Source organism: Rattus rattus, chromosome 12, assembly GCF_011064425.1.
Source record: "Rattus rattus isolate New Zealand chromosome 12, Rrattus_CSIRO_v1, whole genome shotgun sequence".
Classification (NCBI taxonomy): Eukaryota; Metazoa; Chordata; class Mammalia; order Rodentia; family Muridae; genus Rattus; species Rattus rattus.
In genome coordinates this window covers 65651043-65677902 of record NC_046165.1, presented here as the reverse complement: position 1 = coordinate 65677902, position 26860 = coordinate 65651043, and the positions used below count along the sequence as shown (strand labels likewise).

Below are 26860 nucleotides of genomic sequence, written 5' to 3'. Positions count from 1 at the left end.
ACAATACTCCGAATCAATGCTATGTTACAGCAGAGGCCGGAAAATGAAGAGTGGTAAAAAATAGATGAGCAGAGGTACCAAAGGAAAAGAAACAGATGGGCGCTCTAACTGGAGGTCAAAACACAATGTTGTAACGTTTCTGGGTCTGGGCGGCCTTCGGTGTTGCATACAGAAGCAAGCTGTGAGTCAAAATGGGATTCCTCCTCTTATGAACTCGCTGGCTGTCACATGCTGCAGAGTGATGGGTAGGCTTTCTCAGGAATGACAATCAGCTAGCATTCCCGGTGACATCACAGCAGTCTAATAAAGCACAGAGCACTGGTTGTACGAATAAAATAAATGGCCTTCTTTTCCCTTGTGTTGAGAAGAGCAGAGACACCCCAAACTGAGGACGGCTGTCAAAGACACAGGTACAAACACTCCCTAAATTACTCCTTGGTGGCTTGTCTGAATCCAGAACTGCCAAATCTCACATCCTCATAAAAGACATCACCCTGGTGATTACTGTCTCATTATTCCTTCCAAAAAACAAATATTGCAAGAATACTTAGGAATGGATTCTAAGCCAATTACTATTAGTAAGTTATGTTCTTTCTCATGAGGATTTTTTCATAATTCTCTAAAACTGTGTATTTGTTCAAAAATAAGGAAGTTTGTGAGTTACTAATCTTATGCCATTTTCGTTAATGCCCCGCGTTAACAAGAGTCTCGTTAATCTCATGTACATGAAAGGAAAGGTTATTTGGAGGAGTTGAGCATCTATGGGACGCTATGTCATTTCTTAGAAATGGGTGAATAGCCAACGTCACTGATGCATGTCAACTGTCCCACAGCTGTGTTGATAGATGCACATTCTATTGCATCTATAGTCCTGCCTACGAACAGAATTCCACGTGACAGAGTATGGCCAGCAGCTTCAGAAATAACCAAGAGAAGCTTGTGGAAATTACACATGGAGTTTTGCTGTGTGTAAGCATGAAGTGGGAAGTCCCTAGGGAGTAGACAGAAAAGGTAAGTCTCTCTCTCTCTCTCTCTCTCTCTCTCTGTCTCTCTCTCTCTCTCTCTCTGTCTTTCTCTCTCTGTCTGTCTCTGTCTCTCTCTCTGTCTCTCTCTGTCTCTGTCTGTCTGTCTGTCTGTCTGTCTGTCTCTCTCTGTGTGTGTGTGTGTGAGTGTGTGTGTGTGTGTGTGTGTGTGTGTGTGTGTGTGTGTTAACTCCCAGCGATCCATCGTTCCTTCATGTCAATCCTGCCGTCCCAGCAGAGCGGAAGAGACAATCTCAATGGCATTAGAATCCTGGAAGATTGCTCCTCCCTCCAGAGTGCTTTAATTTTGCACAACGTGCGTTTGGTAATTTTTAATTTATATTCAGAAATAGTGTTCTCTCAGGCTCTGAGACTGCACTCAACCTCTGCCTGTGACACTTCAAAGGGTTTGCTCTTACTACTTTACAGTTGAAGATGTGTGGTTCTCCCTTCCTTCGAATCAAACGGGTTGTCTTGACCAAGATGTGGCGAGTCTCTAAACATAAAGGTATGTTTTGAACAACTGTGATACTTAGAGCAGTGTCTCTTAAACAGATGCCGCACCAAGCATACATTTCTATCATTCTTTTTTTTTTTTTTTCTTTTTTTTTTCGGGGCTGGGGACCGAACCCAGGGCCTTGCGCTTCCTAGGCAAGCGCTCTACCCCTGAGCCAAATCCCCAACCCCATTTCTATCATTCTTAAATTTCAGTTCTTCAGCGACCTAACTGGAGCTTGGAGACAGCAAGTTTTCATATGCATATGTGTGTGTGTGTGTGTGTGTGTGTGTGGCCAAACTTCCAAGGATCTTGCGAAGTTGCCGACACTGAAGAGAATGCAAATACATACATTCCTTTATCTATTCCATTATGCAAATTTTCCTAGCTGACCGTTATTTACTGAACTAAGATATGGGAATACAAATGTTGAGTGGGTTTCCTACCATTAAAGGTCTTACACTTTAGAACAGAGGTCACCAAATACACATTTCGCATTATATGAGCAGTAATTTAGTATTATATATGAACGGTAATAGCTCAAGTCCTGGAATAGATAGAGAACAGAAACCCTACAGGACAGCAAATTAAAATTATTGTCTATTGGTAAGTGAATATCTTTAGCAATGAGAAAGGATAAAGCACTGGTAAACATATCTGGAAACTCCACGATTTTATGAAACCAACATCAAAGGAGAAGAAAAAAATCAATTGTAATGTTTTAAAGTTATGCATACAGCACTTGTCTTCTGAAAATTTCCTTGGAACCAGGTTATTATTTTGCACCAGTGTGGATGCAGCCAAGCCATGGGCATCTTAATTTAACAGAGCGAATCTGTAGAAATGGTTACAAAGCTAAAACCTGAATAGTAGCCACTGTGAAACATTGTCACTGTTTCAGTGTTCAATGGATACAGAATTAGATTCTTGTCTGTAAATGCAGCGGGTGAAGCCAGCATGCTCAGCCAATGGAATGATCTAAGTGCTTATTTTACCTACTGAAAAGCTGTCATCATCATCATCACCACCACCACCATCATCACCATCACCATTATAATCATCACCATCACCACCATCATTACCACCACCACCACCACCACCACCACCATCATCATCAATTAAATATCAGATATTACAATAGTCACTAAGAATTGAGGATGTGAACCAAAAGTTTCTCCTGCAGGCATGCAGACCTGGAGAAGTCTTAAAAACAACTTTAACTGTTTAAATCAGAGACTTCTTCTAGGAAAGATAACGTAATCGAGTAGACCATTGGCCAAGAAATCATTTATCACCCTCACGGAAACAATCAGTTCACTAGGTACCAAAGTCATGAGTGCCAAAGCAAATGCCCCGAGACCTTGAGCATCCTGTACGGGGGGAGGGAGCCATTAGGCCACGCATCAATTACACTCTTAAACTTAATGATCTTCTAAACTCTCCATTTATCATGTCTACTGTATTCTATCCTTGCCCAATTGTGAGCTTCTTGACAGCAAAAGCTGATTAACCCAGTGGGCAGTGGGCGCCCATTGATATCGGTGTGATATTGGATCACAGTGGACATTTTGCAGCAGGTACTTCCTGTTATTGACGTGTTTGCAGCTATGAACTTTTGCTTATTTGCCAAGCTGTAATAAGCTAGTTGCAAGAATTTTTTTTTCTTTTCTTTTCTTTTCTATTTTTCGGAGCTGGGGACCGAACCCAGGGCCTTGCGCTTGCTAGGCAAGCGCTCTACCACTGAGCTAAATCCCCAACCCCTGCAAGAATGTTTTAACATCCTGGGGAAGGAGTTCCTGAGCTGAAGATCATTGCTTCCAAAGATAATGAATTCTTTTTTTTACCAGATGTTATAGTCGCAGCAAGCTTCGTTCAGCTTGTTGCTGCTGGTACTGAAAAATGTTATGACTGCCATTGATTTTTTTTTTTATGTGAAAAACTGTTTTAGAAATAGTATGGATATTAGCACTAAGAAATAATTTTAAGTCACTTGCGTGATTTAAGGCTTTCATCTTTTTAGATTTTTCAATAATAGCTCATTTAATATGTTTGTATTTTCTAGAAACCCATTAGTAGCATGACTTCATTTAAAGTAAAAATATAAATCTTAACATTCTGTTCAGAAATGAAAAAAAAACATTGGAAAGTACTGTAGGTTTTATAAAGAGTGTTTTATACTGGTATTATTTTTGACTTGTATCAAATGTAATGATTTAACAACATTAAGAAAAATGTTTCTTCATTTCCGTTATAATTATGTATTAGGTGAAAGCCCTCAGTCTTGATTGGCAACTTGGGATGTTTAGAAATAGGTCAACGCTCTACATGATTAAAGAAAAATCTTCTGAATACATCTGAAAGAGACACTGAGATTTGTGTTTATAAAAATACGTTATATGTGGGGTTTAGCATTTGCTTATAAAATAGCCATGCATAAATAAAACAGAAATGCATAAATATGAAACCGTTCCCATACAAAGCTCAACTTAAATAAGTTGATCCCGCATGATGGTTCATGATTCCAAATGCAAACAGTTCTGCATGGGTTGATCATTAATGCTGGATAAATCGGCAAGTAGTAAACATTTCAAATGTAACTAAAACACTTATCCTCAGCTGTCTAGCTTCACCAGCAGTCACATAAAACATGATCGTTAAATGTGTAGTCAGTAAGCAAGAACTCCCGAAAGGAGGAGAGGTGTCCTCAAGATCTAGATGCTTCTAACCTCAACCCGGAGCATCGACCAACGTCTCTACTTACTGGTGGGTCTGCGTCTTCAGCATAAACAGTGGTGATTGGTGTCCCCTTGACGGCATCTGGAGCCACCATCCCCTTGTAGATGCGTTTGCTAAACACCGGAGGGTAGTCATTCATGTCCTGTAAAGTGGAATTGAGAGCTTAGTGTGGTGTCGAAAGGAGACTAGGGAACCGGGGTAGGTCCGTCTGGCCCTTCAAGGCATGCAGCCTATTTACGAGGACTGGTTTTATCCTCCCAGAACTATTCATCTCCCAAGTGACACCCTAGAGAAGTCGGGTCCCTATATCAATGTGTGTGATATTAGCTGAAGGCCATCCTCAGAATAGCACACACTTTCGCAGCTTGAGCAATGCTTGGGATTCCCACCAGGCTACCCCTAGAGGCATGATGCAAATTCTAACTTTTGAAAGCGCAAAGAGAATTTTGTGTGCTGTGACTGTACGAGCATTCCCGTGTGCCAGTTCTGCATGTGTGTGGGGTGGGCAAGCATGTGCTCCAGTGTGCATTTGAAGGCTAAAAGTATGACTTCAGGTGCTGTTCTGTGGATGCTTGCGCTTCCTTTTTTGAGGAGTGGTCACTAATTGGCCTGGGACTCCCAAGGAAGCTAGACAGGCTAGTTTATGAGTCTCAGAGACTCCAATCCTGCCTACTCAAAACTATACAAACATATGCCACCATGCTCAGTGGCTTTTCTCCCCTTCCCCTTCCCCTTCTTCCCTTTCCCCTTCTATCCCCCTTCTTTCTGGCCCACCTTTTTAATCCCAGCACTGGAGAGGCATAGGCAGGCGGATCTCTGAGTTCCAGGCTAGTCTGGTTTCTAGAGAGAATTCCAGGACAGCCAGGGCTACACAGAGAAACCCTGCACCCTATCACCCTCAAATACAGGCCAGGAAACAGGATTGAAGATAATGTTTTGTTATTTGTTTTGTTGTTTCTCCTTTTAAAACTTCTCCGTGTCCTTACAAGTTTGAACGTCCCACATACTTAATATGAACAAACTATGAAATGTTCTTTATTTCAACTTTCGTTCTAATGAACGTAAAATAGAGGAGGAAGTCTTCCCCAAAGCACAATGGTATTCACAATTACATAGGCTTACAGATAGAAAACAGTGTTAATTTAAATTTCAAAGCCATTTATATGCCTCTGATTTCATTTCACTCTCCTGGTGAAGGCTTACTGCCAGTCATTGAGTAGACACTAAGTTACGGCCATAACGAAGCACTGGATACTATACGATTGGATACTTTCTGATTCCAGATAAAGATGTCCCTGTGAAAACTCTCCTAACCATAATTTGACAAATAAAAGTGGTGATCCTGACAGGTACTGGCTTGTCTGAATTGATACAGTTATTCGTAAGAGCCAAAAAACAATAAATCAATTCCTCTAAGCGGACGAAGATTTTTCTTAGCCATCTTATTATTTAGGGAGACCTGCCTGTAACTTTTTTTCTCACTTAATAAAATTTGCTACAATGATTGCTTTAATGTTTGATCAAGTATCACGTCCTTCACTGTTTGGGCTGCTTCAGGTCAAACACACTTAGGCTCTATGCAAGTTCTGTCAATTACCAGTTGCTCTTTTCCAAGGCACCTTTTTAAGATTCACTCTTAAAAGAGTGTGGTAGAACACTCTATTCATTCATATGTGTTCAGGTACATCTTTTCTACCCACTTGTTGTGTGTAGTTTTATGTTGCTGCTTTTGCTCTGGGATTGGCTGAGTCACCAATCCCCACCTGGCTTCCCTGGAATCATCGGACAAAAGACACATAGATAGTTTGTTTCTTTATAACTTGCCTTTTGGGCACAATTGTTGGGCACTGGTATCTCCCTCCTGGAAAAGCGTGTCCTTACTGATTTATTATCTCCTGCCCTAAACTTCAGTGGCTAGTCCCACTTAGCCTCTGTCAAACATTTATGTTCAACTACCTGTAGTAGTGGCCACAGGCCCCAGCTCCCCCAACCCCTGAGACTTCACATGGTGCTGTGTTCTTCTCCCTCCAAAGCGTGGCAGAAACTTCTCTCTCTTTCCTTGCATTCGCATTTTCCTCCTGGGACCCGGAAATCCTGCCTGTATCTTCTGCCCAGCAATTGTCCCCCTGGCTTTCTTTACTGACAAATCAAGAACCAATTGGGGAACAGGACCTTAGCATCAGAACCACGCCCCTTCACCCAATGCTAACTTGAAATGTACTAATTAACCAATTGTAAACCTCTCTTTTTTGTAGTAATGGTTGGGGTGGGTTATGTGTGAGAAAAGAGGCAAGCTTTCTTTCATGCATACAATAAAGTAGGCCAAATAAATAAGAAGAGCGTGAAGACATTATCTAGAAACAGTGCTCAGTCAGCAAAAGTGAAAAAATTAAAAAAGGATGTCCTCAGACATGTGGTGTTCACATCCTCTCCTTTAAAAGGAAGATTCCATTTACAAGTTATGCTGTGCAGAATCTGAGTTAGAAAATGAATTTAGAAACACTGGGTCCCCATAACCAGTGGTGTAAAGGACTCATCTGGGGATCTGGAGGAAGCATTTGCATACACATTCTCCACTGATTTTGTTGGGGGCTCCCAGAGACTGAACCACCAACCAAAGAGCAAGCACTGTCTAGACCTAATCCCCTTGTCCCTCTCCCCCACTGCACATATGTAGCAGATGAGCATCTTGGTCTTCATGAGGGTTTCCCCAACAACTGGAGCAGACCTGTCCATGAGCCTGTTGCCTGCCTGCCCTTGGATCCCATACCTCTAAATGGCCTGCTTTGTCTGGCCTCAGTGGGAGGAGATGTGCCTAGTCCTGGAGGCTCTTTATGTGCAGGGTGGTGGAGGTGGTGGTGGTGGGAGGTGGCCTTGTGTTACTGGGGTGTGTGACACCCAGAGTGGGCTCCCCATTCTCAAAAGAGAAAGGGAAGGGGGAATGGCGGAGGGCTGACATTGGGTTCTAATGCGAATAAATAAATAAGTTAAAAAAGAATAGTGATTAATCTAGTGAGTGTATTTTATAAACATGGAAATCCATGTGCATCCCTAAACTGTAACTTCCAGAGGTTACACAAGGAGAACCCAACATCACACGTTTAACTACATGACTTTCCAGAGCTTGGTAGACTCAGTGTGTTCCTGTGTGTGTGTGTGTGTGTGTGTGTGTGTGTGTGATTTGTTTTTGTTTTGTAGCTTATCCCTCTTGCCCAAGGAAATGTAAATTTTCAGAAGATTCGGATCTCTCCTGGTGGAATAGCAGGATGATAGCAGGATGTATTTTTTCTAGTTGCGTTAATTCAGTTCTTGGTGCTACGGAGAGAAAAGACCCATTTTTCTTTTCTGCTGGGCAGGCACGGGCAGGTTCACCTTCGTGAATTCACACTGGGCGTTTCGATATCCATCCTCATAAACCGATTACACACACGCCAAAGGTTATAATAACAGAGGACCATTAAGAGATTGCTTATCCTTCTCATTATTTTGCTTGCCATTGACAGCATGAAGAATGAATCGATACCATTATAATGTAGCAGTATTTCTTTTGATGGCCTACTCTACGTGTTTTAGTCTTGTGATCTCTATTGTGGGTGAAATATGCGGCCGATTGCCAATCATCCTCCCACAATGCGCTGTTTTGGGTGAGACAGTTTATTGGGATGCAATGCCAACGCGCATAATCAATAGTTCATTATCTTTATGCTTCAGGGCCATCAAAGAGAAAAAAAAACCCACTGCTGGTATGCTAATGTTCTATTACGCAGTTAAATTTAAAAGCTCAACTCTACCACTAGAGGGCAGTATTGGCAAAAGGAAGGATTTCTTCCCCTGCCCTATAGTTAATTTTATCATTAAAACCCATTATAGTTTGCTTCCTGTGGTTATATTTGTTGATCTGAACAAAAATTAGTTTTTGTATTTCAATAGAGCATTCCAAATGTTGGCATGGCTTTCAAGGAAAACAACGCCAGGCATCTCTCACTGTGTTTTTTTTTTTTTTTTTTTCCCACCAGTAAAGCTTGTAATGTGAATCCATGCATCTTACAAATAAGATGTGACCTCAAGTTATTGTTCGCTGGATGGAAGGAAATATGAGTTTTATGTATTCGTTTTCAAAATGAAAGCCTAAAATAATCACGCAAACCATTTCTTTTCAGACCAAAGGGTAGATTTGAGGGAAAAAAATACTTTCGAATAGCATTCCAGAATGCTGTGTGCTAGCTGGCCGGCTTATAAATGAATAACAAGCTAAAAAAGCGAACACAGAAACTAAATATAGAGATGACCAACGCGATACCTTTTATAAATATGAATCAATTGTGGTCTAAATCTCCTTCAGCTCCGACCCTTCCCCCCAAGAAATACAGTGATATGAAACAGGGTGGATCTACCTCTCTGCTCCTGATAATTCCGTCTGCCGTGGGTACTGACTTGTCTGGCCACCCTGCCCTCTTCCAACTCCTCTCAGTTAAGGGCAGTTGGCTCTATTTTCTGTACCAATTAGGTTTCTTCCTGGCCTCCAGAATCCATGCCGGAGCTGTTACACTCTTGTTTCCTGTAGGTCCGTCTTCTGCCTTGTTTCTTGCTGCTTTCTTGGGTTATGCTCGCTGACTCCTCTCATCCCTGCACTCCAGGGTGTGCTGCCTAGACGTGCGCGCCTTTAGGCAAATGGCGTATTTTCCTGCTTCGCATGGGGACGTTCTTAAATACAAGTCAATTTCTTTGATCTTTCCACAGTTTCTGAAAACTAAACTCGCCACTGGAAGATTCTTTCTTAGCTGTCGAGGGCGATGGATGGCTGTTCAGGGTTGCCAAGTTGACTACATCTGGAGTTAGTTAGAATTCAGAGTTGAAGGGTGTAGCGGGAATGGCGGGCTCACTTCTGTGTAAATGCCGGGGCTGCGCAGCCACAAAAGCATCTCTTGCTGGAGGACCAAACTGAGGACTGCCTGAGAGACCAACGATTGCAGGCAGAGACAATGCCAGCCGAGCGTTGATGTTAGGAAGCGATGCTTTCTTGTGACCAATGAGGGCGCAGGTGGAGGGTATTAAAGGAGTTTGAGGCAGTGTTCGAAGAGCTTGCTGCTCCCCGAGTCTGTGTAATTGAGTCCTCACTACTCCACCTCCAACCCCCAAGGACAGGTAGGGCTGGGCATCCAGTAGTCCAAGGCACAGGCAGCAGGAGGGTGGGTACACATGTGAGAGACTATTTTTACGTAATGTGAAGCAGGTAGATCCAGTTCCAACCTGGATCTTTAAGCTGGGAAGACTCATGGCCTTAATCTAATCTACACCTTCTGCTGGAAGCTTGTATATGAAAGCTTTTCCTCTTTACCTGCTTCTTTCTGCCCTCACTAGCAAGTCCATTTCTCCACAGTTGCTAATGCCTATTTCCTTAGGATCCCAGCGTATGTGGAAGACAAGCTGAGAAGTCTGGCCGTGTGGGACTGAGCAAGCCAGTAAGCAGCACTCCTCTATGGCTTCTTCATCAGCTCCTGACTCCAGGATCCTGCTCTGTTTGAGTTCCTGTCTTGACTTCCTTTGACAGTCAACTGTGAAAGGGAGTTCTAAGCTGAATAAGCTCTCTCCTCCCCAACTTGCTTTTAGTCTTGATGTTTCATAACTGCCATCAAAACCCCGAGACACCTAGATTTGTAAGGAGATGATGGAAATTCTGAGTTTGTAATCTTTTTTTGCTGCAGCAAAATAGCCAAGAAAATTAAAGAAGGATTGATCTATTTTGAGTTATGCTTCTGAGTTTGAAGAATATTAACTACCAAAGCTTTGTACTTTACCGGGGCCAGAAAACAAAGCAAAAGAGACCCTTTAATTTAAAGAAAGGCCCTCCCTATTTCATTCCTCCATAATCTGTTAGTGAGTTAATCCCTTCATGAAGTCAATGCTCTTGGGAAACAATCAACAAGACCCCTGAGTCTCGATGTTCTCATACTATATATATCAAAGAATCTTTGAGGAATATTGAACTCCAACCAAGATACTATAGGCCTACATTCCTAGACACAGCCAGAATACAGCAAATACATAGGCGAATGCCATCATTAAACCACTGAACTGAGAACGGGACCCCCGTTGAAGGAATTAGAGAAAGGACTGAAAGAGCTTGAAGGGGCTTGAGACCCCATATGAACAACAATGCCAACCAACCAGAGCTTCCAGGGACTAAGCCACTACCCAAAGGCTATACATGGACTGACCCTGGGCTCCGACCTCATAGGTAGCAATGAATAGCCTAGTAAGAGCACCAGTGGAAGGGGAAGCCCTGGGTCCTGCTAAGACTGAACCCCCAGTGAACATGATTGTTGGGGGGAGGGTGGTAATAGGGGAAGGATGAGGAGGGGAACACCATAAAGGGGAGGAGAGGGGTTAGGGGGATGTTGGCCAGGAAACCGGGAAAGGGAATAACAATTGAAATGAAAATAAGAAATACCCAAATAAAAAAGATGAAAAAAAAAAAAAAAAAAAGAACTAGAGGCCAGTTTGCTCTACAGAACCAGCTCCAGACAGCAGGGCCTACACCAGGAAACTCTGCAGAAAAAAACAAAATCCAAACAAACAAACAAAAAAACTAACCAAACAACCAAACAACAACAAAAATACAAAATGAAACAAAAAACAGAACAAAAGAAAAATCTCATATAACATTCAAATTACCACTTTTTGAAGGTAATTTTAGACAATCCTCTATAGGTGTCTCAGGAACCCACAGATTTTTAACCATTGCATGGTTTTAAAGATTTTAAGAAAGTTCTTTTGTTATGGGTAAGACAGAAAAGAGGTAGACTTTATGTCTATATTTAAGATAATAACCCATTCAATATTCAATTATACAAATAATTTGTTTTCTCCAACACCTAAGGCAGTTTCCTCAAATACTATTCTTTGGAAGATTAGTCCCAGGAAAGGCTTTATAAACAGAACCAAACATTCTTTATTGGTATCAAAAAATATCATTTTATTTCTCTGAAATAGACAATCTATATTAACATTATATGAAGTTCTGCTGTGTAGAAATGTGTTAACTTTTAGGTAGTCTCATGTTTTCCAAAGTTATTTGTTTATAGGGTGAGTGTGTATGTATGTATGTGTGTGTATTTTTTATGTATGTGTGTTTGCATATATGTGTGTATGTGTATATGTGGTATTTGTCTATGATGTGTGTATATGTGTTTATGTGGTGTGTGTGTGTATGTGTCTGTATGTGTGTGTGATATTTGTCTATGATGTATGTATATTTCGTGTGTGTATATGTGTATGGTATTTGCCTATGATATGTGTATATGTGTATATATGGTGTGTGTATACATGTGTATATGTGTTTTGTGTGTATGTGTGTGTGGTATTTGCCAATGATGTGTGTGTATGTGTGTATGTGATGTGTATGTGATTACTGTCTTTGAGAAGTAGTGTACTATTAACAGATTCCTGAGAGACAAATCTGAGATGTTGAAGATGTAAATTATTATTGTTTGGAAAACTGAATGAGTTCAAAGTTCTCTGAGGGTATAATAAGATACCAAACATAACAAGCATCATACAGTGTATGGCAGGTAGCTCCTCGGGGTGGGGACAGCAGCTGTGCATGGTTGGAAGTCGCTATGACCACACAGCCTATTTTCACTGGTCATAAGGCCTTAGTGGGAATGAGATCTTTTTTTTTTTTTTATTTATTAACTTGAATATTTCTTATATACATTTCGAGTGTTATTCCCTTTCCCGGTTTCCGGGCAAACATCCCCCCCCCTCCCCTTCCTTATGGGTGTTCCTCCCCACCTCCCCCTATTGCCGCCCCCCCCCAACTGTCTAGTTCACTGGGGGTTCAGTCTTAGCAGGACCCAGGGCTTCCCCTTCCACTGGTGCTCTTACTAGGATATTCATTGCTACCTATGAGGTCAGAGTCCAGGGTCAGTCCATGTATAGTCTTTAGGTAGTGGCTTAGTCCCTGGAAGCTCTGGTTGCTTGGCATTGTTGTACATATGGGGTCTCGAGCCCCTTCAAGCTCTTCCAGTTCTTTTTCTCTGATTCCTTCAACGGGGGGTCCTATTCTCAGTTCAGTGGTTTGCTGCTGACATTCGCCTCTGTATTTGCTGTATTCTGGCTGTGTCTCTCAGGAGCGATCTACACTGCTGCACTTCTTTGCTTCATCCATCTTATCTAATTGGGTGGCTGTATATATATGGGCCACATGTGGGGCAGGCTCTGAATGGGTGTCCCTTCAGTCTCTGTTTTAATCTTTGCCTCTCTCTTCCCTGCCAAGGGTATTCTTGTTCCCCTTTTAAAGAAGGAGTGAAGCATTCACATTTTGATCATCCGTCTTGAGTTTCATTTGTTCTAGGCATCTAGGGTAATTCAAGCATTTGGGCTAATAGCCACTTATCAATAAGTGCATACCATGTATGTCTTTCTGTGATTGGGTTAGCTCACTCAGGATGATACTTTCCAGTTCCAACCATTTGCCTACGAATTTCGTAAAGTCGTTGTTTTTTATAGCTGAGTAATATTCCATTGTGTAGATGTACCACATTTTCTGTATCCATTCCTCTGTTGAAGGGCATCTGGGTTCTTTCCAGCTTCTGGCTATTATAAATAAGGCTGCGATGAACATAGTGGAGCACGTGTCTTTTTTTTATATGTTGGGGCATCTTTTGGGTATATGCCCAAGAGAGGTATAGCTGGATCCTCAGGCAGTTCAATGTCCAATTTTCTGAGGAACTCCAGACTGATTTCCAGAATGGTTGTACCAGTCTGCAATCCCACCAACAATGGAGGAGTGTTCCTCTTTCTCCACATCCTCGCCAGCATTTGCTGTCACCTGAGTTTTGATCTTAGCCATTCTCACTGGGTGAGGGAAATCTCAGGGTTGTTTTGATTTGCATTTCCTGATGACTAAAGATGTTGAACATTTCTTTAGGTGTTTCTCAGCCATTCGGCATTCCTCAGCTGTGAATTCTTTGTTTAGCTCTGAACCCCATTTTTTAATAGGGTTATTTGTCTCCCCTGCGGTCTAACTTTTTTGAGTTCTTTGTATATTTTGGATATAAGGCCTCTATCTGTTGTAGGATTGGTAAAGATCTTTTCCCAATCTGTTGGTTGCCGTTTTGTCCTAACCACAGTGTCCTTTGCCTTACAGAAGCTTTGCAGTTTTATGAGATCCCATTTGTCGATTCTTGATCTTAGAGCATAAGCCATTGGTGTTTTGTTCAGGAAATTTTTTCCAGTGCCCATGTGTTCCAGATGCTTCCCTAGTTTTTCTTCTATTAGTTTGAGTGTGTCTGGTTTGATGTGGAGGTCCTTGATCCACTTGGACTTAAGCTTTGTACAGGGTGATAAGCATGGATCGATCTGCATTCTTCTACATGTTGACCTCCAGTTGAACCAGCACCATTTGCTGAAAATGCTATCTTTTTTCCATTGGATGGATTTGGCTCCTTTGTCAAAAATCAAGTGACCATAGGTGTGTGGGTTCATTTCTGGGTCTTCAATTCTGTTCCATTGGTCTATCTGTCTGTCTCTGTACCAATACCATGCAGTTTTTATCACTATTGCTCTGTAATACTGCTTGAGTTCAGAGATAGTGATTCCCCCTGAAGTCCTTTTATTGTTGAGGATAGTTTTAGCTATCCTGGGTTTTTTGTTATTCCGGATGAATTTGCAAATTGTTCTGTCTAACTCTTTGAAGAATTGGATTGGTATTTTGATGGGGATTGCATTGAATCTGTAGATCGCTTTTGGTAAAATGACCATTTTTACTATATTAATCCTGCCAATTCCTGAGCATTCCTATGAGATTTTTCCATCTTCTGCGATCTTCTTCAATTTCTTTCTTCAGAGGCTTGAAGTTCTTATTGTACAGATCTTTTACTTGCTTGGTTAAAGTCACACCGAGGTACTTTATATTATTTGGGTCTATTATGAAGGGTGTCGTTTCCCTATTTTCTTTCTCGGCTTGTTTCTCTTTGTGTAGAGGAAGGCTACTGATTTATTTGAGTTAATTTTATACCCAGCCACTTTGCTGAAGTTGTTTATCAGCTTTAGTAGTTCTCTGGTGGAACTTTTGGGATCACTTAAATATACTATCATATCATCTGCAAATAGTGATATTTTGACTTCTTCTTTTCCGATCTGTATCCCCTTGACCTCCTTTTGTTGTCTGATTGCTCTGGCTAGAACTTCAAGAACTATATTGAATAAGTAGGGAGAGAGTGGGCAGCCTTGTCTAGTCCCTGATTTTAGTGGGATTGCTTCAAGTTTCTCTCCATTTAGTTTAATGTTAGACACTGGTTTGCTGTATATGGCTTTTACTATGTTTAGGTATGGGCCTTGAATTCCTATTCTTTCCAGGACTTTTATCATGAAGGGGTGTTGAATTTTGTCAAATGCTTTCTCAGCATCTAATGAAATGATCATGTGGTTTTGTTCTTTCAGTTTGTTTATATAATGGATCACGTTGATGGTTTTCCGTATATTAAACCATCCCTACATGCCTGGGATGAAGCCTACTTGATCATGGTGGATGATTGTTTTGATGTGCTCTTGGATTGGGTTTGCCAGAATTTTGTTGAGTATTTTAACGTCGATGTTCATAAGGGAAATTGGTCTGAAGTTCTCTTTTCTTTGTTGGGTCTTTGTGTGGTTTAGGTATAAGAGTAATTGTGGCTTCATAGAAGGAATTCGGTAGTGCTCGATCTGTTTCAATTTTGTGGAATAGTTTGGATAATATTGGTATGAGGTCTTCTATGAAGGTCAGATAGAATTCTGCACTAAACCCGTCTGGACCTGGGCTCTTTTTGGTTGGGAGACCTTTAATGACTGCTTCTATTTCCTTAGGAGTTATGGGGTTCTTTAACTGGTTTATCTGTTCCTGATTTAACTTCGGTACCTGGTATCTGTCTAGGAAATTATCCATTTCCTGCAGATTTTCAAGTTTTGTTGAATATAGGCTTTTATAGTAAGATCTGATGATTTTTTGAATTTCCTCTGAATCTGTAGTTATGTCTCCCTTTTCATTTCTGATTTTGTTAATTTGGACACACTCTCTGTGTCCTCTCGTTAGTCTGGCTAGGGGTTTATCTATCTTGTTGATTTTCTCAAAGAACCAACTTTTGGTTCTGTTGATTCTTTCTATGGTCCTTTTTGTTTCTACTTGGTTGATTTCAGCTCTGAGTTTGATTATTTCCTGCCTTCTACTCCTCCTGGGTGTATTTGCTTCTTTTTGTTCTAGAGCTTTTAGGTGTGCTGTCAAGCTGCTGACATATGCTCTTTCCTGTTTCTTTCTGCAGGCACTCAGCGCTATGAGTTTTCCTCTTAGCACAGCTTTCATTGTGTCCCATAAGTTTGGGTATGTTGTACCTTCATTTTCATTAAATTCTAAAAAGTTTTAATTTCTTTCTTTATTTCTTCCTTGACCAGGTTATCATTGAGTAGAGCATTGTTCAATTTCCACGATATGTGGGCATTCTTCCCTTATTGTTATTGAAGACCAGCTTTTAGGCCGTGGTGGTCCGATAGCATGCATGGGATTATTTCTATCTTTCTGTACCTGTTGAGGCCCGTTTTTTGACCAATTATATGGTCAATTTTGGAGAAAGTACCATGAGGAGCTGAGAAGAAGGTATATCCTTTTGCTTTAGGGTAGAACATTCTATAAATATCCGTTAAGTCCATTTGGCTCATGACTTCTCTTAGTCTGTCTACGTCTCTGTTTAATTTCTGTTTCCATGATCTGTCCATTGATGAGAGTGGGGTGTTGAAATCTCCTACTATTATTGTGTGAGGTGCAATGTGTGTTTTGAGCTTTAGTAAGGTTTCTTTTTACGTATGTAGGTGCCCTTGTATTTGGGGCATAGATATTTAGGATTGAGAGTTCATCTTGGTGGATTTTTACTTTGATGAATATAAAGTGTCCTTCCTTATCTTTTTTTGATGACTTTTAGTTGAAAATTGATTTTATTTGATATTAGAATGGCTACTCCAGCTTGCTTCTTCTGACCATTTGCTTGGAAAGTTGTTTCCCAGCCTTTCACTCTGAGGTAGTGTCTGTCTTTGTCTCTGAGGTGTGTTTCCTGTAGGCAGCAGAATGCAGGGTCCTCGTTGCGTATCCAGTTTGTTAATCTATGTCTTTTTATTGGGGAGTTGAGGCCATTGATGTTGAGAGATATTAAGGAATAGAGATTATTGCTTCCTGTTATATTCATATTTGGATGTGAGGTTATGTTTGTGTGCTATTCTTCTCTTTGTTTTGTTGCCAAGATGATTAGTTTCTTGCCTCTTCTAGGGTATAGGTTGCCTCCTTATGTTGGGCTTTACCATTTATTATCCTTTGTAGTGCTGGATTTGTAGAAAGATATTGTGTAAATTTGGTTTTGTCATGGAATATCTTGGTTTCTCCATCTATGTTAATTGAGAGTTTTGCAGGATACAGTAGCCTGGGCTGGCATTTGTGTTCTCTTAGGGTCTGTATGACATCAATCCAGGATCTTCTGGCCTTCATAGTTTCTGGCGAGAAGTCTGGTGTGATTCTGATAGGTCTGCCTTTATATGTTACTTGACCTTTTTCCCTTACTGCTTTTAATATTCTTTCTTTATTTTGTGCGTTTAGTGTTTTGACTATTATGTGATGGGAGGTGTTTCTTTTCTGGTCCAATCTATTTGGAGTTCTGTAGGCTTCTTGTATGCCTATGGGTATCTCTTTTTTTAGGTTAGGGAAGTTTTCTTCTATGATTTTGTTGAAGATATTTACTGGTCCTTTGAGCTGGGAGTCTTCACTCTCTTCTATACCTATTATCCTTAGGTTTGATCTTCTCATTGAGTCCTGGATTTCCTGTATGTTTTGGACCAGTAGCTTTTTCCGCTTTACATTATCTTTGACAGTTGAGTCAATGATTTCTATGGAATCTTCTGCTCCTGAGATTCTCTCTTCCTTCTCTTGTATTCTGTTGGTGAAGCTTGTATCTACAGCTCCTTGTCTCTTCTTTTGGTTTTCTATATCCAGGGTTATTTCCATGTGTTCTTTCTTGATTGCTTCTATTTCCATTTTTAATTCCTTCAACTGTTTGATTGTGTTTTCCTGGAATTCTTTCAGGGATTTTTGCGATTCCTCTCTGTAGGCTTCTACTTGTTCTCTAAGGGAGTTCTTCACGTCTTTCTTGAAGTCCTCCAGCATCATGATCAAATATGATTTTGAAACTAGATCTTGCTTTTCTGGTGTGTTTGGATATTCCATGCTTGTTTTGGTGGGAGAATTGGGCTCCGATGATGCCATGTAGTCTTGGTTTCTGTTGCTTGTGTTCCTGCGCTTTGCCTCTCGCCATCAGATTATCTCTAGTGTTACTTTGTTCTGCTATTTCTGACAGTGGCTAGACTGTCCTATAAGCCTGTGTCAGGAGTGCTCTAGACCTGTTTTTCCGGTTTTCTTTTCAGCCAGTTATGGGGACAGAGTGTTCTGCTTTTCGTGTGTGTAGTTTTGCCTCTACAGGTCTTCAGCTGTTCCTGTGGGCCTGTGTCTTGAGATCACCAGGCAGGTCACTGCAGCAGAAAAGTTGGTCTTACCTGTGGTCCCGAGGCCTCAAGTTCGCTCTGGGTGCTGCGACGGGTTCTCTGCGGTGGCAGCAACTGGGAAGATCTGCGCTGCCTCTTCCGGGAGCCTCCGTGCACCAGGGTTCCAGATGGCCTCCGGTGTTTTCCTCTGGAATCAGTAATGTGTGCAGAGAGCAGTCTCTTCTGGTTTCGCAGGCGTGTCTGCCTCTCTGAAGGTTTAGCTCTCCCTCCCACGGGATTTGGGTGCAGAGAACTGTTTATCCGGTCTGTTTCCTTCAGGTTCCGGCGGTGTCTCAGGCAGTGCTCCTGCCGCTCCTGGGCCCTCTCCCACGGGAGCCCAGAGGCCTTATACAGTTTCCTCTTGGGCCAGGGATGTGGGCAGGGGTGGGCAGTGTTGGTGGTCTCTTCTGCTCTGCGGCCTCAGGAGTGCCCACCTGACCAGGCGGTGAGGTCTCTCTCCCACGGGTTTTGGGAGCAGAGAGCTGCTGCAGGCCGGGATCCGCGGGTGTGGGACTTCCCGGGAATGAGATCTTAACAGTTCCTTCACTCCCACTGAAAGTGGGTTAGAGCTTGTAAACCGTGATAAGAGATTTTTTTTTAATTAGGAGTAAAAGTGCTAATCAATGAATGTTAAAAGACTGTATTATATTTACAAAAAGGTACTTTCTTAGGATTTCCAGAAACTACCACATACTATGGATAGAGTTCCAAGAGGCCCATGTAATTGCCACAGGTAAGGAGACAATTCAACTTGTGTGTATGTTTTTATTGGCTTCCTCTTGTCTAGAGGCAACAGGTGACATTTTGGTCCTCAGTCTAGGCTGATAGAATATGAAGTGGCTGAAACAATTATCTGTTTTAGCTCAAATCATGTCTCCCTGTGAGTTCAGCTTTTTAATGTACTTGATGGCCAATACATTAGAAGAAACACATTAATAAGACACTGACCAGCAGAGAGAAGAAGAAAGATACTGGAAGGCCACCATACAGTATTTCATTCATATTATTTTAAATTATATTTTATGTGTAAGGGTGTTTTGCTTGCATATGTGTCTCTGCATGTCTGATGCCTGCAGAGGCAAGAACAGGGCATTGGATCTTTGGAACTGGAGTTACAGGTTTGGTGTGAGCTTCTGTGTGGGTACCAGGAATTGAACCCCAGTCCTCTTGGCAGAGCAAAAGCAATGTTCTTAATCATGCAGAAATCTCTCCAGCCCCACACATTTAGTCCATTTTAAGAATAACTGTGGGACTGTAATGGTCCAGGGTTATGGAGGAAGGGTCAAGGAAGCTTCAAACACAGATGCCTCAGATAGGAGGACAGAAGGAGTTGGCTTCCTCACACTCCCAACCTGGTACCATAAAGCCGGCTCCCCCACCATCAACCCTAGCAGGAATTTATTACTCTGACAGTTATCAGGCTCCCCTCCTTGTTTGACCTTATAAGGTTTTCTCTTCCCCTGACTCTGCAGCCCCTGAGTATTCAGATGAAGCCTCTTCTAACACCCCTGTCCTGATCAGTTTCCACTCAAACCTTGCCCCAGAGACCCTGGCCACCTTCCCAGAACATAAACACCCCTCGCACCCAATAAATGAACCAGTGCTCAGAAGCTGTTCCTAGGTGTTTATTGCCTCACTGACCAAGGTCCAGCTCTGCCCCCTGGTTAACCTTCCCTCCCTTCGGTCCAGATCCATCTGGCTACCCAGAGGAGGAAGTGAACACGGGTAGCAAATAACATTCAATATTTCAATAATTTCATTATTTTTCATCTTTATTAACTTGTGTATTTCTTATTTACATTTCTATTACTATTCCCTTTCCCTGTTTCCGGGCCAACATCCCCCTAATTCCTCCCCCTCCTCTCTCTATGGGTGTTCCCCTCCCAACCCTCCCCCCATTGCCGCCCTCCCCCCAACAATCACGTTCACTGTGGGTTCAGTCTTAGCAGGACCCAGGGCGTCCCCTTCCACTGGTGCTCTTACTAGGCTATTCATTGCTACCTATGAGGTTGGAGCCCAGGGTCAGTCCATGTATAGTCTTTAGGTAGTGGCTTAGTCCCTGGAAGCTCTGGTTGGTTGACATTGTTGTTCATATGGAATTATCGTTTTGCTCAAATGACATCATTTAGACAGGGTGTGATGGCCGTTGCTAGTCTTAAAGTGTGTAGAGGTTCTGCCCCTTTTCTGCCCAGGCTACATCCTTAAGCCATGGCTTCTATGTCTAAATCAAAGCCAGGGCTCTACTTGTGGCCCTCAGGTGCTGTGGCTTTGTGCATTGGTTCCTTCTAGAAGAGCTAATGTCTTGTTTATTTTCAGCGGCATAGCAATATTTTGTTCTGGAGGAAAGTCCTTCAAAAGAACAAAACATGAGGTCCTTCTAAGAGTCACTGTTTGCCACTACCTGATCCTGTATAAGGGCAATGTTTTATTGCTGACCCTCTGTCTAGCTCTTCCTGCCCCACGGAGCACTCTGGGACATGCAAACACTCTCGTCCCTTGAAGATGTCCTTTGTCTATGGACACATTCAGCTTTTCTGTTCTGCACTCCTTCTGGCTGTGCAACTATGTCATTCTATAATTAAATTATATATCTTGGATTCTAAGAACTGGCCTGCTTTGTAACTTAGTCTGGAAGGCAGGATATCATACTGGATCTCACTCTTTAGATTTTGGAGTTTTGTTTTTGATTTTTACTCATAGTACATAATTTACTATTTCCCATACAATAAGGGTACTCTCCAAATCTACAACAAAATATAGTTTTTATGATTTTACATGATAGTATAAGACATTATACAATTACATATTATATAACTAAATATTAAAATATAGTTGGTTTAGATATTGGAACTTGTCCCTGCAAAAGTTTTTAACCTGCATTTGTTGTAAACTCTTATTTTGTTTGTCATGTAGATAGATGTTCTTCCAAGTATCCCTCGATCTACACATTTACCAAGGTTTAAAATATTAGATGAGCTCAATACTAAATGCAATTTCGTTTTCTTCTTTACAAAAGAAACCATGCCTCTGTTCAGATGTTTCAAAGAGAGGATCTTTAAGAAATTCTCCCTGTGGTGACTGTGGGACAACTATCTCGTCCTCAAATACTATGAAATTACATCAGGATGGATTGCCAGTGTGGATAGACGCAAACAAACCACAGAAACTCTGCAAGTTTGGGGAGGCTGTAGTAGTAGAGAAATGGGACCTGTAGTCTACTTGCCTGTTAGGAATAGTGGGGACGTTTCGTCGTCCTCAGTGGTGTACGGGAGAGTTGTAAAGTTTCAATTTGCATATCCTACATGACGTTGCCAGGAAAAAAAAATGTAACCCTCCACCTTCAGAAATACACCATGAAGTTTTATTATGTTTGTATAAATAAGGAAAAAAACGAAGAAAAAGTGACGTTGATCATGTATATAATTATTAGAGAGGTTTTGTTTCAAATGCACAGAGTACATGGCTTGGACCAGGCAGATTTATTCACTGGCGTACTCGACTTCTCTGAATAAAACAAAGGACTGAGGCACAGGATTAGTCCAGCATCCTTTCAATTTAGAGGATCCTAAATTTAACAGTGACTGGACCCCTTCTAGATGCTGTGTGTTATGTTCAGTGAACCCATGGATCGCAACGAAGAACAGACTGGGAAGAGGAAGACCTATCTAGGAAGCCAGGATGATAAAAAACATATATTTATTCTGCTTTTTAAAAAATAATTTTGAATCCAGTTTGTCTCTACTGACTTCTTCCATAGATAAAAATCAAAGCAGACTGTGTCCCAATCAATTTGATATATTTAGTTCCGATTTGATTTCTTATGACTACTTGCATGTGTATCAGTCTAGCCTAAAAACCATTGCAGCTAACTCCACTCTTGGGGAGCTCTGACCTTTACCACTCGCTACTCCTCAGAGAGAAGTCAGCGACATTTGATTAGCTATTTTTCAACCTGGAGAGAACAGGAAGGCACCATGAAATAAAAGGCGTCTTCCATTGTCACATGTCTGTTGCAGGATATTTGACCACACTGTGAAACCTGAGATTGTGCTACTTAATGAAAGAACCTGCTTTTAGTTAGGATTACATCTTTAATCCCTCTGGCTGGAATACAGGCACACTCTTAGTACTCATCTTCAATCCCAAAGAGTGAAGGTGAAGTTAGTTTGTAGATGGAAACACCCATGTTTGAAAGTGATGTCTAATTGAATGGCAGACAAAGTGAAGAATCAGAGAAAGATTTGACAGAATAGGATATGACTAACTCTCACAAGAAGAGAGAGAAGGGAACTGCTAGAGGGGCAGTACAGAGAGAGAAGGAGGCAGCTTTTACTGGGGCTGTTAGTACAGAGACAGGTTGCAGAGAAAGAATGATTTAGACACAGGTTAAGATAGAATGAACCAGAGAATGCGAAGGATACAGAAGATCAGAACAGATTGACAAAGGTAGTAGGGAGCCAAGCAGAACAATTGAGGAGAAACAGAGAGGAGTCAGATTGAATCAGTCAGCTTGGAGAGGCGTTTGAGCCAGAGCAGCTGAGTTGAACCAGCCAGCCAGAGTTCAGAAAGAGCTAGGAAGGGTGAGCTTCTTCCGTAGTAAGTCTCAGAGGCTGAAAACATTCTAGGCCTAGATAAGATTGTACAGAGGCTGGAAGCTTCCAGAACTAGGCCTAGGTTAGCAGATGGAGGCAGTGAGCCTGGGAGACGACAATTACATCAGACAAATAAAGTTATATCTACACATATCGGTAAGAATTGGACTATTTTCCTCTTTTTAATGCTTAAGGACTCAGGCCCACCACAGCATTAAGTTAAGGAAGGCAAGCTTTGCCATCTGGTTCAGGTGTGATTTTGGTGTACTTGACCATTTTTGTCACTTTTTGTCACTCTCACTGAGTGATCTGGATCCACTTTCCTGTCATGACAACTTCTCCTTACCCCAAGAGTGTGTAGACAAACCCTAGAACTTAACAACACAGACCAGGCTGGTATTGTTCTTGTAGGGTCTGTCTTTGCCTCCCTTTTGCTAAAACAATGGTTGTGATGATGACCATACCTGGAAGTCAAGACAAATTCTTATCCACCAGGAAGGTAAGCCTGGCTCCAGTGCAGAAAAAAATCAAAGGTTGATCCAGAACCCACCTGTCTCTGAAGCCCTTTTTATTTCAGAGTCTTGAAATTACCAATTCAACTCATTCATTCTGAGGCCAATGAATTCATCATCTCTACTCTGTATGCCTTTCTCTCTTTTTAACCTCAGAATGTTAATATCCACATTGCTATGGATTGTGGGCCGTACTGTATCAAAATGAAGTTCTGATTTGACCAGCCACAGCATGCAGAAGACTCTTAGCATTCCTTCAAAAATTAGTTTATTGTGTCTTTAAAATCCATCTTGTAGGCCTATTTTGCAAGTCTCCAGAAGTAGTTCACATCAATAAGTCATTATCCCACTCAGTCCCTATGGCTTGTTCTAAGAATACACCATGAGTTTCAAAAGACAGACATGGCCTACAGAGAGAAGAGGGCAGTCACCCCAGGTTCCTTACCTTCACAATTACTGTGACCGTTGCTATACCGGGTGGCATCGTCCCATAAATATCAAAGGCCTCCACCAAGAACGTGATGCTTGCCTCTTGGTCGGGAAAGGCCTCATAATCCAAGCTCCTCAGAAGAGACAATTCCCCAGTAAATGGATGCAGTGCAAAGAGGTGCTTCACCTCTGGGCTTCTGATCCGATAGGACACATTGGCTCCAAGATCAACATCCTTGGCCTAGGACAGGTCAGAGAGAAGGACGGTTACATCAGAGGGTTTCCCACAAGCGGACTGAGGGCTGCTGGAAATGCATGAGTACCTTGGGCAGCATGGAGTTGGTGATAAGAAAGGGACACGTGACTTGTCATTTATCAGTAAACGGGAAACAGAAAAAAGGAGAAAGGACAGATGGAAGATGATGGACAGACAGAAGATGGTGAACACGAGATATTTTTGAATGGAAATATTGAGGGAGTGATTTACATGCACAGGTTCTAAAATCCCACAAGGAAAATAAGGAAATATGGAAACAGTTGCATTTCAGAAGGGTGCCTTGGAAGGATGAGGTAACATATTTATGAAGGCTTCTCCCCTGCACTTCCCTGCCTTTAGACCAGTGTCTGTCAAGCACTCACTATGCAGAAGGTGCAGTGAAGAGAATAAAATGAACTCAGGTGTAAATACCATAGCCCGGAAGAGAAATAAGACAAAAATACTCAAATAAAAGGGGAAAGATGATGTAGCATCCAAAGGTGATCAGAGTTGGAGCCCAAATGAAAAGATGGGTTTTATTTGTTTTTGTTATTTTGTGGAAGTAGAGTGGCTGTTACATTCTGTGGCACAGATTGGCAAAAGCTCCTTGCTAGAAGGAGCAGAACTGTAGGAACAGAAGTTCAGAGCTTTAGATCTACTGAATGAGCCCGCATTTGCGTACACAGTGCTTAGCTGCCAATCTTGTTCTCCTCTTACGGCATCATAGTAGAGTGGACCAGTCAAAGCACGGATTTTGTGTCATTTCCCCGTGAAAACTCTCCTGTTTCCACTTTGTCTTTGACCAACACTGTTAGTCATCTTTCTGATACTGTAATAAAATTCCTCTGCTAAGTCACTCATAAAGTGGGGTTCAGTCCATGGTTAGTAAGCCCTGTGTGGGTATGTGGAGGCACGGCACATCGTGGTAGTAAACAAGGACCACAGAAGCTTTGTCTTGTACCATGAGAGCCAGGAAACGGAGAGGAACATGAAGGGCCTGGGTTCCTCTTTCTTCAAGGGCATGTTCTCTGTGCCCCAACATGTAATAATTCCACAGGCTGAGGACCAAGCTTTGAGTATATGGGCCTTGGGGGACATTCAAGATTCAAATGACAGCAATCTAATCCTCCAAATGCTGTGACAGAACACGATGCCTTCTGGCTCCTTAGAACCTTGAACATCAATCAGTATCCCCCCTTGACATTTTGATTGTTTTTATTTTTACATGGCCTTGAATAATCCTTTCTGTTTCTCTCTTTGTCTGGTAGCTGACTTGTTTCTCAATGGCAAAGTAGCTTTTTTCTAGCAGGAAAAAAAAATAAACCACTCAAGGTTGTACAGAAAGCATATCTTAGATACTTAGGTCCTTGCTCCTGACTAGCAATGCTGGGTGTCGAACAAAGCTGACTGAGAATTCTCTAGAGGTTGTGTATCCATCTTGATACTTTTGCATTACCAAAAAAATGTATATACACACACACACACACATATACATATATATGTATATATACATACATATTCATATATATGTAACATATATGTATGTAACAATTGATGGAAAAGGGGGACATAAATTTGAAAGAGCAAGAAGTATTGAGGATATTTAGAAGGAGGAAAGGAAAGAAGGAAATGATATGATTATAATATCCAAATATAATAAATATATATACATATATATATATATACAATAAAAATAGAGCAAAAGATAAAATAGGTAGTTGGGTGTAGAGTAATTTTCATCCAGCTACACAGCTGCTCTGGCAAGGGATCCTGTGCAAAGCTGTGATTCAGCTGAAAGCAGACATGCCCTGGATTACATTATGATCTGGCTAGAATACAATCCTTCGAACATTACCTTTAAGCCCTAACAGTGAAGCTAAGGTTAGTTTGTAGAAGGAGCAGCCATGTTTGAAAGTGATATCTAAATAAGGGGCAAAGTGATGAAACAGAAAGTTTTGACAGAATGAGTCAGAGATTAGATACGCCCAGCTCCCTGTGGCATGTTGTGTGTGTGTGTGTGTGTGTGTGTGTGTGTGTGTGTGTGTGTGTTATACCAGGACAGTTTTACAGAGACAAGTTGCAAAGAGAACAAGGTAGACAAAGGTGAAGACAGAGAACGAGAAGGTTCCAGAAGATTAGAACTCATTGCCAAAGTTAGTATGAGGTCCAGGAGAGCAATCAGGCAGGAGCTAAGAGAAGCTGGATTGAATCAGTCAGCTTGGAACATTAGATTACATGGAGGCTAGAAGCTTCCCGTCCTAGGCTACAGATACTTAGAGTAGACAAACGTTTTGGGTATAGCCCAACTCATGTACTCATACAGGTTGGGTAGAGCACTCATCTCATCCCATCATCTGAGGGAATAAAAGTGACATTTATAGTTGGGCATCAATGATGCATGATTGTTGAAGAGGTAGATGGATGAAGAAATGGACACATGGTTCTCTATGGGTTAGCACACATCTTAATTTGATTTATTCATGCCTATAACCTAGTTGAATGTTGAGGTGTATCAAGAAATCCTTGACAGAAAAATTCAAGTTGTACTCTGCAGGTGAGATATCAACATACTGAGGTTTACTTCTTTGTCATAAGCGTCACAGACACTCCGTGTCAGAAACAAATGGGCTATTCCAAAAATTGAGATTTATAGGTGCACCTGAACTATTATTTTAAAAAGTCAGAGGCTGCTGATAATACTACAGTTGTGCAAAAGAAGGTTTCAGTATGAGAATTCAATTAAGAAGAGTTATAATATGTGTGTATAAATTATATGGGGAAATGTATATCAACTCATGTGCATATATGTATGTGTGAATATATACATGTCATATATGCATATACTTGAACACATGTACATGTATATATGTGTATATAAATGTATATATAAATATATATATGATTATTTGCAGGAGCCCTCTGATAGATGTGGAGGACACTTGAAAAAATTAATATTTTTTTGAGAAAATCAGCTTTTCCTTTGCATTGTCAATGTGACAAAAACCATATATCATTCAATATATTGCAAATGTATGGTGTTTCTTATGATTGCAAACTTTCTCCTTTTGATTTTATGGGGCCTCCCAGAGGAAGGTTTTCACAGAAGAAGAAAAAAAAAACCCACAATAAGGATTATCTACCCTTCATCTGAATTTAAGCTGTTCTGAGATCATCATATGTTTATAGTTAAACTTCGATGTTTTTTTCCCCCTCACAGCCAATCTTATAATACAGATGTCATGGAATTAATGCTGGTCCAC

The 26860-nt window shown here is 41.3% G+C and overlaps 1 protein-coding gene across 1 annotated transcript in view; it reads right to left on the bottom strand.

Annotated features, from left to right (window-relative positions):
- LOC116913192 (protocadherin-15-like) overlaps positions 1–26860 on the bottom strand; it is a 299819-nt gene that overhangs the window by 14030 nt on the left and 258929 nt on the right. The window contains 2 exon segments of the mRNA XM_032917385.1: positions 4280–4396; positions 23361–23585. Of these exon segments, the coding sequence (XP_032773276.1) occupies positions 4280–4396; positions 23361–23585 (342 nt within the window).